This window comes from Epinephelus fuscoguttatus, linkage group LG3 (genome assembly GCF_011397635.1).
Source record: "Epinephelus fuscoguttatus linkage group LG3, E.fuscoguttatus.final_Chr_v1".
NCBI classification, from domain to species: domain Eukaryota; kingdom Metazoa; phylum Chordata; class Actinopteri; order Perciformes; family Serranidae; genus Epinephelus; species Epinephelus fuscoguttatus.
The window spans coordinates 26,216,543-26,232,261 of NC_064754.1; the positions used below are offsets into that span (position 1 = coordinate 26,216,543).

The 15,719-nt window shown below is 42.9% G+C and overlaps 2 protein-coding genes across 3 annotated transcripts in view; one reads left to right on the forward strand and one right to left on the reverse strand.

Annotated features, from left to right (window-relative positions):
- The window catches only part of LOC125885728 (voltage-dependent T-type calcium channel subunit alpha-1I-like), a 67,271-nt gene extending 57,436 nt beyond the window's left edge, over positions 1 to 9,835 (reverse strand). The window contains exons 1-2 of the mRNA XM_049571461.1: positions 9,523 to 9,835; positions 7,048 to 7,330 (exon numbers count right to left, since the gene is read on the reverse strand). Coding sequence (XP_049427418.1) covers positions 7,048 to 7,330; positions 9,523 to 9,552 — 313 coding nt within the window. The 5' untranslated portion in view covers positions 9,553 to 9,835. The remainder of the gene's footprint in view (positions 1 to 7,047; positions 7,331 to 9,522) is intronic.
- pdia2 (protein disulfide isomerase family A, member 2) overlaps positions 1 to 15,719 on the forward strand; it is a 177,197-nt gene that overhangs the window by 97,906 nt on the left and 63,572 nt on the right. The window lies entirely within an intron of this gene.

The following is a 15,719-nucleotide window of genomic DNA, read 5'->3' on the forward strand; positions in this document are numbered from 1 at the left end:
ATACACATAGGCACCCACGCATAGTAAAACAAGGGGACGGGGCAGGGTCAAGGTGTGAGTGATGGATGAGATGGGAGTATTTCCACGGTTGGCCTATCATTCAACATCAGTGAGGAAACACAGAGGGAACATCCTCTCCTCTGCTTCACTCTCTATCTGCTCTCACACTCAACCTTTCCCTCTATCATCTCTCATTTTCCTCTCCAGTCTTTCCCCCTCTCTTTGGCCCAATTATTTTTCTCTTTGCTCCGCTCCTCCTGCTCTCCATCTATCCCTCTTCCTTTATACAGTGCGGTATAATTTCCCATCTTCATTCCGTATCATTTCTCACATCTTTCTTGCCTCTCCTCTCCCGTGCACATGTACTCTCCTTTCTCCACAAACCGCCCTCCTTGTCCGTTTCTGCACATCTCCACATATGAGTGCCCTTGGGTAGAGCTTTGGTCTCTCTGTCAGAAACCTGAGTCTCAGCCAACAGATAAACTACAACTACACTTAATAATTAACATCGTCAGAGAGATGGAGAGGCAGCGAGACACACAGGGCGAGAAACAGAGATGTAGATACTGTAAGGGAGAGGTGGAAGACAAAGAACTAGGGGCAGGAAACAAGGGAAATTAGAGATGAGGAGAAGAAAAATGGCTTCATGCTTAGGTTAAAAAAAAATAAAAAAAAAAAAAGCACAGCCGAACAGCATGATCAGAGAGGTTAAGACCCTGACGATTAGAGCTTAAAGTGTAAACAACTGAAAATGTGACGTGGCCTCCACTCTCCCTAATTGCCTCATCTTCTCATCCTCTCATTCTTCCTCCCTCTCCGAGAGCCACCACCTCCTCCTCGTCTCTCATGCGGTCCCCCTCTCAAACTCTCTCTCCTCCAGTGCCAACACAGGTAATAAAGGTCAGGCAGGCATTATAAATCAAATCAGATCACATCACTATGATCTTTCTGGCATCATCCTCCACCCTTGGCTGGGATACGCATGCTAAGGCCAGCGTGTGGGTGCATTTTCATATGCAACGTTCATTAACTTAAAAGGATCATCCATAGGGACACACCGGCCATCTGGATACACGCAGAGTATATGGCCTTATTTTTTCTAGCCAGAGATTTTTCAGTGCGGCCCCGCTGTCTCAGAAGGCACCCTTTTTAAGAGGTTAGAAGTTGTAACTTTTATAGCTTTATATCTCGGTTATAAACCATTAAGAAAAACAACTTCTGGGCTGCCAGGCTGTAAAAATCCCTCTGGCTGGTGTATATCCTCCTCCAGTATGACATTTGCTTTGTCTTTTTACTTAACTCTTAAATTTATTAAGAAGACTTCTCCGGTGCAGCATTTGACCACCTGCCTTTTGGAGAAGCTCTGCAGAGAATGAGGACCATCGAGGATCCATTTATTAACAACTTATTAACATTTACTCACTGCAAACTTGATGGATTATTCTAAAATTACTTCACTAATGACAGCTTAACATTCCCAAACACTCCTTATTAATGACTTCTTGGCTAAAGGATGGTATTTTCATAAGCCGTACTAGCACTGTCACTCTAAGGATTTTTAATGTCAGCTGATCGGCTGATTGATCCACCACTTTGGTCAGGACTGAAATATTTCAGCAACTACTGGATGGATTGCCATTAAATTTGGTGCAGATATGTGTGGTACCCAGAGGATGACCGCTAATGAAGCTCTAGCGAAAGTTCCATCAGGAAGACAATATGATCTACAATCAACCAATAGCACAGTGACACACCTTCTCCGTCAGCATTTCTCTGCTCCTCATTTTAAATATGGTTCTTTTTCAGCCCGCAGTCCTTTCATGCTGCTGCTCTGCGTACCCTCCACCTACCCATCACCACTTAGTCTTCTCGGATGCAGCCCCTATTTGCCTAAGCAGTCATCAACCAAAGTCATCAGCCGCCACTTCCACTAGTGTCTAGACTCGATGGGGGGATTTATCTGATCTGATGTCTCACGATCACAAATAATCTCCCTCTGGTGTCACGGCGCCTAAGACTTTTTTTCAAATCATCTGTTAATCTATATACTTACATGTCGCATTAAACTTAAAGTTTCATTCTTCTGTCTCCTCATTGAAATGAATTTGTTGATACTCTACTACTCTACTTTTTCTCTAGCTCCATCACAAGGTTCACATCTGTGGTTTTGAGTGAAAAGAATAGACAACAATGGGGCGTCCTGACGTTTACATACATTTCTTATACCTTTTCTCTGACACAAAATCAGAATACATACACCAGATAAAAAAGACTCACATTTGTGACTGCAGAGGTGATTGTAGCAAGCGATAAACTCATGACCCTACAACACTTAAAGGGACAGTTCACCCCCAAATCAAAAATTCATATTTTTTCTGTTATCTGTAGTGCTATCTATCAATAAAGATTGTTTTAGTGTGAGTTGCAGAGTGTCAGAGATATCAGCCTTCTCTCAAATATAATGGAACTAAATGGCACTCAGCTTGTGGTGCTCAAGATGCCACAAACATACATTTGAAAAACTCAGCAGCAATGTCTCTTTCCAGAAATCCTGACCCACTTGCTCAAAATAATCCACAGACCTTGTTGTGAGCAGTTTCATGAAGGAGCTATTGTCTTTCCACCAAACTACATCTGCCAACTATGTCACCGCACCGAGGGAAGCATGCATCTACTACAAGCTCACCACTGAGCAAGTTAACATTACAGCTCAGCTGAGGAGGACGCCATTTATGTTTGCATCTCACACTGTCACAAGCTCAAGCTTCTCGTCCATTAGTAGATGCAGTTGTTCAGTAGAAAGTGTCTCCATCATATCTGAGAGAAGGCAGACATCTCTACAGCTGATATCTCCAACACTGTGACTCACACTAGAACAATCTAGACTGATAAACAGCACTACAGGTAAGAGGGAAATATGTACTTTTGATTTTGGGGTGAACTGTCCCTTTAATTGCATTTACAAACATTGGCAAGTCACAAGTTTGTCCATTTGAGGTATGCCATCAGGTCTGCAGTTGTTGTATTGGTATGTCATTAATAGGGGTTGCCCTCGTTAGGGTTAGGGTTAGGGTTAGGGTTAGCTACCTTAAAAGACAAAACAAGTGTAATGCTGGAAGAGGCTCAACACACAACTTTGTTTTAATTAATGACATATACAGTCACCAGCCACTTTATTAAGCACACCTGTTCAACTGCTTGTTAACAAAAATAGCTAATCAGCCAATCATGTGGCAGCAACTCAATGCATTTAGGCATGTAGACACGGTCAGGATGACCTGCTGAAGAATCAGAATCAGAATGGGAAAGAAAGGTGATTTAAGTGACTTTGAAGGTGGCATAGTTGTCGGTGCCAGACGGGCTGGTCTGAGTATTTCAAAGACTGCTGATCTACTGGGATTTTCACACACAACCATCTCTAGGGTTTACAGAGGCTGGTCCGAAAAAGAGATAATATCCAGTGAGCAGCAGTTCTCTGGGTCAGAGGAGAATGGCCAGACTGGTTCAAGATGACAGAAAGGCACAGTGACTCAAATAACCACTCGTTACAACCAAGGTCTGCAGAAGACCATCTCTGAACCAACAACACGTCCAACCTTGAAGCAGATGGGCTACAGCAGCAGCAGAAGACTACAGCAGGTGCCACTCCTGTCAGCTAACAACAGGAAACTGAGGCTACAATTCACACGGGCTCACCAAAACTGGACAATAAAGATTGGAAAAACATTGCCTGGTCTGATGGGTCTGGATTTCTGCTGCGACATTCAGATGGTAGGGTCAGAATTTGGTGTAAACAACATGACAGCATGGCTCCATCCTGCCTTGTATCAACGGTTCAGGCTGGTGGTGGTGGTGTAATGCTGTGGGGGACATTTTCTTGGCACACTTTGGGCCCCTTAGTACCAACTGAGCATGGTTTAAACACCACAGCCTACCTGAGTATTGTTGCTGACCGTGTCCATCCCTTTATGACCACAGTGTACCCATCTTCTGATGGCTACTTCCAGCAGGATAACGCACCATGTCACAAAGCTCAAATCATCTCAAACTGGTTTCTTGAACATGACAATGAGTTCACTGTGCTCCAATGGCCTCCACAGTGGTGGATCGGGAGATTCGCATCACGGACGTGCAGCCAACAAACCTGCAGCAACTGTGTGATGCTATCATGCCAATATGGACCAAAATCTCTGAGGAATGTTTTCAGCACCTTGTTGAATCTACGACACCAAGAATTAAGGCAGTTCTGAAGGCAAAAGGTGTTCCTAATAAAGTGGCTGTATAATCTACAATGTATAATATATCATATATGATCTAAAATGCTTTGGCAAATTATTAATAACTATGAATAAAGACAACTTATCTACGAGATAAAGGGTGCCTTACTACAAAGTAGTATTGATCTAAGGAATAGGTGGTTTAAATGGAAATCCTCATATGTGAACTCCAGTGTGTGAATGAACAACCTGCTCACTAGTTTCTTTATGCTCTTTGCTGCTCAGACCCCTGCTTTCACTCTGGTAACCACACACACAGACTTGATGAACCGTAACCCAGTTAGACTCAAAGTCATGTGCAGTGTGCGGGAGAGAAGGCAAGGGTTTCTCTACTGAAGGTGGGCCAAGTTAAGTTACTGTCAAGTCGTCAACTCCTCTGGCTCCACCTCCTTCAAGTGTGACAGCCAGTAACCATGGAAACACTCGCAGGAATCACGTTAATTGGCTGAAATGATTCTGACAGCTCACCCTACTTTGAGTAAGACCTCCTTCTATCCATCGTCGTCTCCCCATCACCCCACACTTACACACACATATACACACCTCAGCCCAATTAAGAGGCAGTTAAGACAAAGAAGAAGAGAGGGGGATAAATAGAAGAGTAAGGGATTGATAGTGAGTAAAGAGGGATGAGAGACAGAAGAAAGAAGATGGAGCGCAGAAGAAGAGAGGAGTTCAGAGAAAGGTACTTGTATAGGAGTGACAGATACAGCTTTTCTCATCTTTAAACAAAAGGAAACGCTCTGAATGTTTCATGCACTGCTGAATAAGTTATGTCCTGTGTGTGTGTGTGTGTGTGTGTGTGTGTGTGTGTGTGTGTGTGTGTGTGTGTGTGTGTGTGTGTGTGTGCGCTTGCCCACGCACCTCCCCTACACGCGTGTGTATGTCTCTGCGTGTGTCATATATTACACTTTAAAGGAGCGGGATAACTGCCACATGGAGGAGCTCAGCACTTCAGCGAGGCAGACACCTTGTTCCACACTTACAGTCTCCTCCCCGAAGAAACAGGAAATTACAGAAATCAATGTTGCTTGGAAGAAACACAACAAGAAAATGTTATATAATAGCGAAAGCCAATCTTGTTTTTGTTCCAAATAAATTTGTTAGATGTGCTGTAGGGTGGAGAGATGTACAGTATGTTGTAAACATGGCACAAAAGAAGGATGGCTGTGTTTTTAAGAGGGAGGAAATGGAAGGACAGGAGATAGGAAATGAATTTGTAATATGTACTGAGTGCAGAAAAAGGCAGAAGGAAAGGAGGGGTCACCTCAGGAAAAATGGGACTTACAGCTCTTGGGGACTGCCCCCCTCCCAGTGCGCTCACATTAATGTCCCTGTCGAACAACGTCCACCCACATTACTTCCCCCGCAGATCACTCACAGTGGCACAAACGCTCAGTCACACACACACAGTCACACACACACACACACACGCACGCACTGCAAGTATGAAGTATAGAAACATGAATAAACATAAAGTGGGACAGATGCCAGTAGCCGCGCTGTATGGACACGCAAACGCATAGGAAGACTGACAGACACGCAAACACACAGAAACAAACAAATACTGCAATCGGAAGTAACCAGGCCGACGGGGCAGAGCTACGCTGTTGCCAAGCAACCAGGTGATTCCTCTAAAGAGCCTCTCCATGGGAGATTCCCTCGTTTGTGTGAGGGCATTCACATGCCTGTGTGAGTGTGTCCGCTCGCATGTATGTGTGCGTACAGTTGTGAGTGTGTGTTTGCAAGTGTGTTCGGTAAGTTAGTGCTGACACAGTGAGCGTACAACGTTCTGGGATGCGACCATGGTAACCGCCCAGCAGGCTACACGGGAGTTTTGTTTATGGCATTTGTAGTTTCGTTCTCTTTTCCTCTTGGTGTACATTTTATTTATTCAGCAATTATGTATTTATATTTTATAAAGTACACAGAGTGCTGACAGTGGCAAATACCCGCAGACGTGCACAGACAAGAGCACAATGACACACGCACGCACAAGCAGAGGAACACACACACACACACACACTGGCACGCACACATAGAGTCATAAGCAGTGGAAAATATTCAATTTGGAAAGCCTTGACAAATCCCTGAGGTGTTGCTGACGTTTATGCATGCTTCAGAGTATTCATAGCCGCTCACGCACACACTACAGCGCTGATAACTGCACACATACACACACTCACACCTTCACGTCGACAGCAGAAGTGGATAGGGGTTGAGACAGAGAGTGAGAGACGGGGAGGGGAACGGGAGGTGAGACGATGAAGACAGGAGCAGAGCGAGGTTCGGGAGGTGACGTGAGTTCTTACTATTTGTGACTTCTGCTGTATAAATGGAGGCCAGTAACAATGCTACTGACAGGCGACTGTAACCCTGGAGATTCATTAGGGCTTGTCACTATGGAAACCTCCAATCAGGGAAAAATGTTACCCATCTTTTCCTACAGCTAATGGGTCCAAGGAAAATACCTGAGGTCTTCCAAACCTCTAAACCATAAAATATCTGAGCCATACACACACACACACACACACACACACACACACACACACACACACACACACGGACATTGGACATGCACAATACCGACCTTCTCGTCTCTCGTGTGTTTAAATGTAAAGTAAACATTTCAGCGTTAGGTGCCTTGTAGGAACAACGGCTTTGAGAAAGTACAGAGCTGAAACACAAACAGACAATGTCTCTCTCACATTATAAACAGAAACACACACATGTTCACAGTGCTTCAGGTGCAACGCCTGCGGTGAAGGATATGGGTGGCACACAACTCGAAGGCACCAGGAGCGAGGTGGGCTGGTTTGGGTCAGAGCCAAAAGAACCACTGGTGCTAGAGTGGGGTACGGCAGCTCCTCCTTTTCCTCCTCCTCCTCCTCCTCTTCCTCCCCTTCCTGCTCCCTCTCCTCTCCCTCAACTGACACATGCACCTTCTCCCCCTCCTCCTCCTCATCCCCTTCCTCCTGCGTTGGTCCTCTGTGCTGCTCATGCAGGTCTGGGTCCTGGGTGCCCGTCATGGCCGTGCTGTGGACAGCCTGGACCTAAAAGAGGGCGCAGGGGCACCAGCAAACTGTTCAGGACACCGCAACATATGGATGCATGCATGTGTGTGTGTGTGTGTGTGTGTGTGTGTGTGTATCCATGTGACTGTGTGTGTTTCTGCTGTGTTGCATTGTGCCTGCCACTACAGCTTCTCTAAACAAACCGGAACTGCGCTGACTGTCAAGCCTGCCATGCTGTCCATGAGACCCTATACCCTCCAGCGCAGCAGCACAGGAAAAAAAATTCCTTCTGTGTTTTTCTGAGAAACAATAAGCGACCTTCAGGAGAGGAACCACAGCCAGCAAGCAGTCCTGTGCAAGAAACATAAATCTACAAAAACCAGAACAGAGTGAGCTAATAGACGTGAGCAAAGGTGCAAACAGAGTCAACACAGACAACAGGAAGCACTTAGACCCCTTCATTATAATCCTACAGCTGTACAATTCAGTGATGACAACAGGCCATTACTGCTGATGCTTTTAATCCAGACTGGCTTTAAACAATCTGGACATACAGAAGGAAAGTAGCTTACACTGCCTCTTCAGATTACTACGAGAGGAGTAAAATGTGGGGTGTGTTTTTTTCATTTACAGTCAATTTTCACTCATAATGATTAGTGCTACAGCTCTTTGAGTTATATTTTTTCCTGGAGCTATAATTATTATAAAATTTCATAAAACGCAGTGACATGTCGAGCTACAGCAGCCCGTGGTTAATTCTTATAAGTACTGACTGGGATTTCTTCGAGCATTGGAATATCATGTAGGAAATGTCAAAGTGAATGATAATCTCTGTTTGAATTAAGAGCGTGATCACAAGAGCGGATTCATTTCTTCTTTTTTTTCCTTCGTTTTTTAATTTCATCACATTTTCTGCTTTATTGGGCAGTATGCAGTGGAGTTTGACAGCGAAGGGATGGGGCTTGGAGCATGTGACACAGTCCACACTGTCTTGAGTACACAGCAAACTCCCTACTGGTCCACCGTGTGCTCATTCCACTGCTTATTGATCCCATGAGATTGTGGCAAATGTATTCCAAAGCTACTAATTTGTTATTAAGTTGGAGGAAGAGCTGGAGTATTTGGAAAAGGAATATAAAGAAAAATCAGGACAATAGAAGTCTGGGCCAACGACGAGTCCATGCAGGCATACATACACTCTGCCTGTGTGACAGGACAGGAGAGCTGGCATGCAGGCTCACAGTGTAGAGAGGAGTGTGTGTGTGTGTGTTTGATGAAAATAATGAGACTGAATCTGCCAGTATCCTTCTTTCCTGTGTGTTTTCATTATGGGCACGTCGCCTAGACTGTGTGAGGCGTCCAGGGCCGCACAGTTTAAGGCGTTTTGTTGTGATGCAACAGTAGGCCTAGCTGCTGGGAAGACATCAATTAACCATTGAGTAAAATAAATAATAAAATAAAGCCATTCCTCTGCGTAGTTTAAAAACCTGCTGATGAGTCTGTTGAAAACACTTTAAAAACTCATTATGAGCCTCCCTTGCTAACAGCCAGGCCATGTGGAAATTAAATCATCCTACTGAATCTCAACCAGTCACCGGAACAAAATATGTTCACACCTCTGTAAGACCTTTGAAACCCATTAAGTTTTCTACTGTGGACTCATCACAAATGCACAAATTGCCTTAAATCTTTACCACAGCGTCATGCTCAGTTAAACCAGAGCAAACCACAGATACACAGAAATTCATTTTCTTTTTACTCTTTGTGTTACACAGTTACATCCATCCTCCTGAAGGCCAACCAGTATCAAATACCGACGACATCTATGAGGCTGTAGCATTTCCCAGCATCACACTCAGACCAGAAACAGTCTAATTAATCCTGTAATAAACTGAAGAATCACATAAAACCAAACATCTTAAAATGACTTACATCATTTTGTGATATTAAATGACATGTTAAAATATATATAACGCTGCCATAAAGTATGATAAGGTCACTAGCAGTACCACAGGCACTTTATAACTGCCTGTGAGAATATTATTTTAATTTCTTCCTTTTTGTTGAAGACACAGCGCCATTGACAAAGAGCGACATCATAGGATCTGGACATTTTCTATTGTGCCATGGGCATTCGGAAAGCGCAGTGCCCGGGACAGGAGAGCAAAGAAAAAAGTAGGCTCTTTTATATCACAAAAATCCGAAAAAAAAACTTTATCTGCCGTCCTTACCGGGGAGCAGCGTCCATCCACCAGCGTCATTCACTCCGGGTCGGCCGTGCGCCCTGAGCTCCCGGAGCCCTGGTGCTCCATCTGAGAGCAGCCCGCTGGTCTTCTGCCTCCTCCTCCTCCCCCCCTCTACCAATATCCAAACTCAGTCCGTCAGTCGGGAGGATGAAAAAGAGAAGAAGAAGAAAAATGGAGAGGAATATGGCGTAGAAGTTTTAATAACCGGGAAAAGTAAAGTTAAATAAAACCAGGCGGCTCCCCCGTGCGTCTGCGTCCCCTCAGCCGCTGGACGCGCTCTGCGGTGTCAGGTACTGGAGTTCAGGCGCACCGGGGAGAGGGAGAGCCGCGTCAAGCCAGACGGAGACAGGCAGACCGGGAATACTCGAATATTACCTTCACAATAAGAGGATAAAGTCCCGGAAGCGACGCTACAGTATTTAATAGTACTAAGAAATACTTAGTTTCATCAGATGTCAGTTATAAAGACGCAGACCTGAGCTGACCTGGTGGGTTAACAGTGGACATATGCTGGATACCTGAAAGTTGTTACAGCAGGTGAGTTTTTTGGCTGGTTTGGCACAGCTGTCATGTCTACTATCCAAAAGATGAATTGATGGAAACTGTGGCACAATGTTAGGGCTATTATGTGGGCTTTCTCTCAGCATTTATTTGGGTAGTTTGAATTAGAAACCGCAGTTTTTATGGCAAGTTTTGTCAGGAGAAATGACCTTTTGATTTAATTGTTTTAACTGCTGTTGTTAAATTAAATTACCTTTTGTATTTTATTGTCCTCATATTTTGTGGAACCGCCCCATCACACGGACTAATGATGACTGAATCTGAAAAACCTGAATAATGATAGCAATAATTTTAATCATATTGCACTCTTTCTTCTCCAACAGCCGTTTTATTTTGAAAGTTTTGGCTTGAGAGCTTTATATTCTTAATACCGGATAACTTGACACTGACGGAGCAAGTCAGAGCATGTGACTGGTCCCCTCTCCTCCGCCTCACAGTGCACCCCATCCCAATATCCCTCTTTCTGTCTCTGCCTGGCGGTTATCTCACCAGCCAGCGACCCCGGACTGTGTGTGTGTGTGTGTGTGTGTGTGTGTGTGTGTGTGTGTGTGGGCGGGAGGAGGGTGCTGCTGTCATGTAAGAAATGCTCCACAGTCACACTCAGTAGGGATGTCGATTCACCAAACCCAGAGGTGTGGCAGAGCTCCAGCATTATGCCTTGAAATCAACTTACTGCCACGTCATGTTTCAGAGAACGAGGAATTCCTACTGACCCATACAGCATGTCTGTCACAGTGGCTGGGGAAATATCTAGAATCTTTACTTAAATAAAGTAGCAATATAATGTTAAAACACTCCATTACAAAGTTAAAGTTGTGCATTCAAGATTTTACCTAGTGTAGTAAATGTTTTCGCGACAAACAGTGCTTATTATGCAGAATCTCACCTTCGAGTTTAACAGACATATATGATACTGTATAATATTTTACAAAATGACTATTGGGGTATTTCTCAAGTCCTAAATCAAGACCAGGCAGCAACCCCCAGGGCTGAAAAATGAAGCCAGCTCGGCCAACACATTCTCACTCCGACCTCGTCACATACTGACATTTGGTCATGGACTTTCCACATCCACATACCACATGAAAGGTACCCTGGGTGTGTTGGTTGTTGACGTTCTGGGATGCGGTGTCAAGTTGTCTGTTACATGCATTGTCTTCTTTCAAGATACACTTCTGTTTTCACAGGAAATTTAACGTTGACATACAGTCTCTTTCAAACTAAACACACTACGTCAGTACAACAACGCAAATTGATGGGGTTTTTTTCCTTCAACAACAAACACACATGGGTAGGTTTAGGAAAAAAGAACAGGGTTTGGCTTTATAATCTTACGGGACGCAAACACCGCTCTCCCGGGTGAAGGACAGTGTTTGTTGGGCTAATCCACCATACCTACTACCCACCCTACTCGGACTTTCGGCGCCTTAACTTTCGTTCTTGTCCCACCGCTTTTGCCAGTCACAAGTAAGTCTCAAGTCGTTGCACTCAAGTCCCAAGTCAAGACCAAGTAGCAATCTCCAGGACTGACAAATGAAGCCAGCACTGAAGTACTAAAAACAGCAGTTCTTTGAATGGCCACTAGAGGCTGGCTACAGAACCCAGTCAAACCTACTACAACAGAGTCATTCCCCACAGACCCCTGTGTTAAAATGCCCAACTTTTAAACATAAATAAGCATGATTACAGCCTGGTCCAAAAACTGTTTGGGTCGCTATAGCTAATTTCCTACTTCATGACAACTGTAGGGCAGCTGAATTTCTTTATAACTCACCCGTTCACATTTTATTAAGGCTTACGCTTTATTGAGGGTGGCCACTTTGAGTGACTGACTCTAGCTATGTCCTCGACTTCTCAGTCAAATACACCCCTCACTCTTTCACATTTTTGGCTCCAAAAAACGAAGATGAAAGCTGCTAAAATGCTGAACTCAAAGCTTCAAAATGAGAGTCCACAAACCAATGGATAACGTCATGGCAGTTACATCAAGACTGACAAGTCCTAAATCAAGTCCCAACTTCTAAACTTTGAATTTTTGAGTCTCAAACAAGTTGTAATTTGCTTCTCACCAAACACCATGCCATTTTAATAACAGATTAACAACATTAGCAAAGCATTAGCTCGCTATTTTAATATTAGCCTTGACTTATTGGTCTATTTTTGGTTTATTTTTTCCAACTGACACTCAGTTACGTAACACTTTATCATGGCTCTCTCCTGCAACTTGCGTGGATGCTGTCGGATTGGTTCAAACAAAGTGGATTATCTAGTGACACAAGTGTTGACTCGCTGTTAAATAATAGCATTAACGTTTGTTGAATTAGGAAATGAGAACTGAACTGAAGTGTAATAAACTTTTTAAATAACATACTTTTTATTCCTTGGGCTTGGGGGAAAGGTATCAATTATTTACAAGTCTTTTTTTTAATGTTGTCAAGTGTAAAGTCATTAAATTTGTGATTCGAGCCAAAGTCATGTGACTTGTGTGACCTCTGGAGCTAGAGTGACTATTGATGTCAAACAGGCATTAATTTCGGTGAAGAGTAAAACTCCTATCTGAAATGTTGTGAGTAGAGGTATAGAGTGGGATAAAATGGAAAGACTCAAGTGAAGTGCATGTACCTTAAAATTGTAGTAAATGTACTTTCTTAACTTTTCAGCACGGTCTATAATTTGGCTTCACTTAATTTATTTCCATATTATAAATAACATGTTTTTAATGAACCTTCATCAGTGAAAAGACGTGTAGATTACACAGCGGGTGAACGCTGCCTCGGTGAGACTGAGGCAGAGAGTGAAAAAAGCAGAATCGGCATCTTTACCGTCTTTAAATAGAGCTGAAACTCAACTTCTGCTCATTTTTCTGGGGGCTCCATCCAATTCCCCGGAGGCCCCCGGGCAGTCCCTGGATCCCACTTTGGGAACTAATATTAGAACTACAGTGTACAGTAGGTCTAAGCAAACAGCTTACAGGGAGCACTAGTCTTAAATGCTCTCCTGCTAATTTTTTAATATCTACATATCGCCTCCAAATAATTTTCTGGGGATGTTTTGTTTAATGTTTACACTCCATTAGACAGAAAACAAGAGTCCCATGGTAGCAGCTCTGAGAGGCTATAATTCTCATTACACGCTAGAAAACAAATTTAGAGACATTAAAAATAGACAGACGACTTCACTATATTTAGATCCTACTAGAGGGGCAAAAGAAATAAAATTCGCTGTGTTGGAGGAAAAGCCACGTTGTTCCCTAGGTCCAGTGGGTGTATCCTTTATGCAGTGGACATTTTCGGACATTCAGACTCAGCTTGCCAGGCTCAGCACAACATTGTCAGGGTGTCAGTGATTGCATATGAAGTCACCTTAAGTGAAAAATTCACACTTATCCCAGTAAATGTACAGATACAAGAGGTCAGGAAAAGGGAGAGGGACTGAAGGAGATTTAGTGGATACATTTGCACAAATGATGCAAGCTAAAATGTGGCTTCATGTTGCCTTAATTTGCATCACTTTTTCAGCCTTAGCTGTGCTAACTACAAAGCTTTGAGCTGACATGTCACATGCTATATTAGCTTGTATAGTAAGTAGGCTAATATATAGAATTTTATCTTATAAGCCTGCTAATGATCTTTGCTTGTAAGTTATGGCTTGTAAGCATGTTAACTTGCTAATATTTAGCATGCTAGTTTAAAATGCAAAGTTCTAGATTATTAGCCTGCTAATTTTAGCATGTTAGTATGGTATGTTAGCATTATCTTCACATACAACAAATGCTGATACTAACGAAGTGCCCCAAGGCTGATGTTTTTCTGTAGGCTAACATGGAAGTTAGCATTGCACCATTTCCCTCCTCCAAAATCCTATGGGATTTTTTGACTGGATTTTGGATTATTGCCAAAAAAAATGAGATCTATGGCAAACAAGCATTTATGATAGATGTTTTCTTCAGCAAAATAATCTTCACACGTGAACACTGTTTTCATGATTATTAAAGCCTAAATGCGTGAGTGAAAAGCTAACGATTGGCTATAAAGTAACTACACTACAGTTACATGACCTAATGTCAGGACCATAACAAGACTGAAAAGCTGTGTTTGTCATGGCTCAGCATGATGACGTTCTGTGGTCTCATTTTTTAAGGCCCATAGAAGCTTCAAAGTTCATGAGTATTTACTGGGGGGTATTTACTGACATATTTTATGTTGTAGAACAAAATGTGAAAGTCTCTTAAGCTTGTGTTAACCACAGACCTTATCTGATCAAAAACCCATTCTAAGAACTCACTGACTTTGAGATGAGGGAACCGTGAGTGGTAAAATGCTAACTAATTTAGAACTTTAAGGACTCATTCCTGGGACACTCCATGGGGTCATTAGTTTACAGACAGGAATAGCATGAGAAACGTAGATGTTTTCTTAAAGGGCACAGTGTGTAAGACTTAGGGGCATCTATTGGAAGAAATGGTATTTAATATTTGTAAGTATGTTTCTTTAGTGTGTAATCACCTGAGAATAAGAATCAGTGTTTTTGTAATGCGGGAATGAGCTGTTTGTATCTATACAATGAGTCGGTCCTCTTCCACAGAGTCTGCTATGTTGTTCTACAGTAGCCAAGAATGGACAACCCAAACACTGGCTGGCTCTAGATGAGTCATTCGCATTATTATGTTTTCACATTGGCCATCGTAGTTCACCTTCACGCCAACCTCACCTAGATGGGAAAAGGATTTTACCACTATCATTAAAACACAAAATGAGGGAATATCTTTCAGAAGAATGGGGTTCAATCCACCCATGAAGTTTTACAGACTTCTAAATCTTTGCCAAGGAGCACCTAAGCTGTTCTGGAGGCTTGTGGTGGCCCAACATCGTGCACTTCATGTTTGTTTTGTGTTAATTTGTCACCCATTCGTATTTCATCATGAACTAGCTTTCTGAATGGGATATTAGGTGTAATATCAAGGACATAATCATTTAATATATTGAATTAACCATATACACTTACCTGCACCTGAAATCTGATATTGTAGATATGCCATTTCTCATACATATATGCAACTCACCAGAGAGCAACCTTACCACTAACCTTGTTCATATTTTTGGCTTTGTGCTTCTGTTTACTGTTCACTACCATTCTAAGCATGCTCTGTTACTGATATCTTATATTTGTACTCTTCCCTACTTTGTACTGCAACTGTTGCACAACACTTTCCATCACATAAATTTCTGCCTCATCTGTCTTATTTTATCTTATCTTAAGTGCAAATTGTTATCTGAGGAGGGTGCTAGATATGAAGTCAGGGGATCACCTAATTCAATCTGATTGCAGAATGCCTGTGCCAAACATGGAGATATTTAGCTCTGGACCAAAGAGCTGGATTTACAGACTGACCGCCAGATTCACCACCAGCGAGGCTCGAAACTAAGATTAGATTTTCACTGAGGAAAGGGAAACACCGTGCAATACCCAATCAACGCCCACAGCTGACAAGACTCCTCGCAGCTATCATAACTGTTACAGCAGCAGCAGCATACATCAAACATTTAGAGTATCTCAACAACACAGTTAAAGAGATCTAGGGCAACACACACAGACCTCTACGGCTAAGATCTTACTCTCCC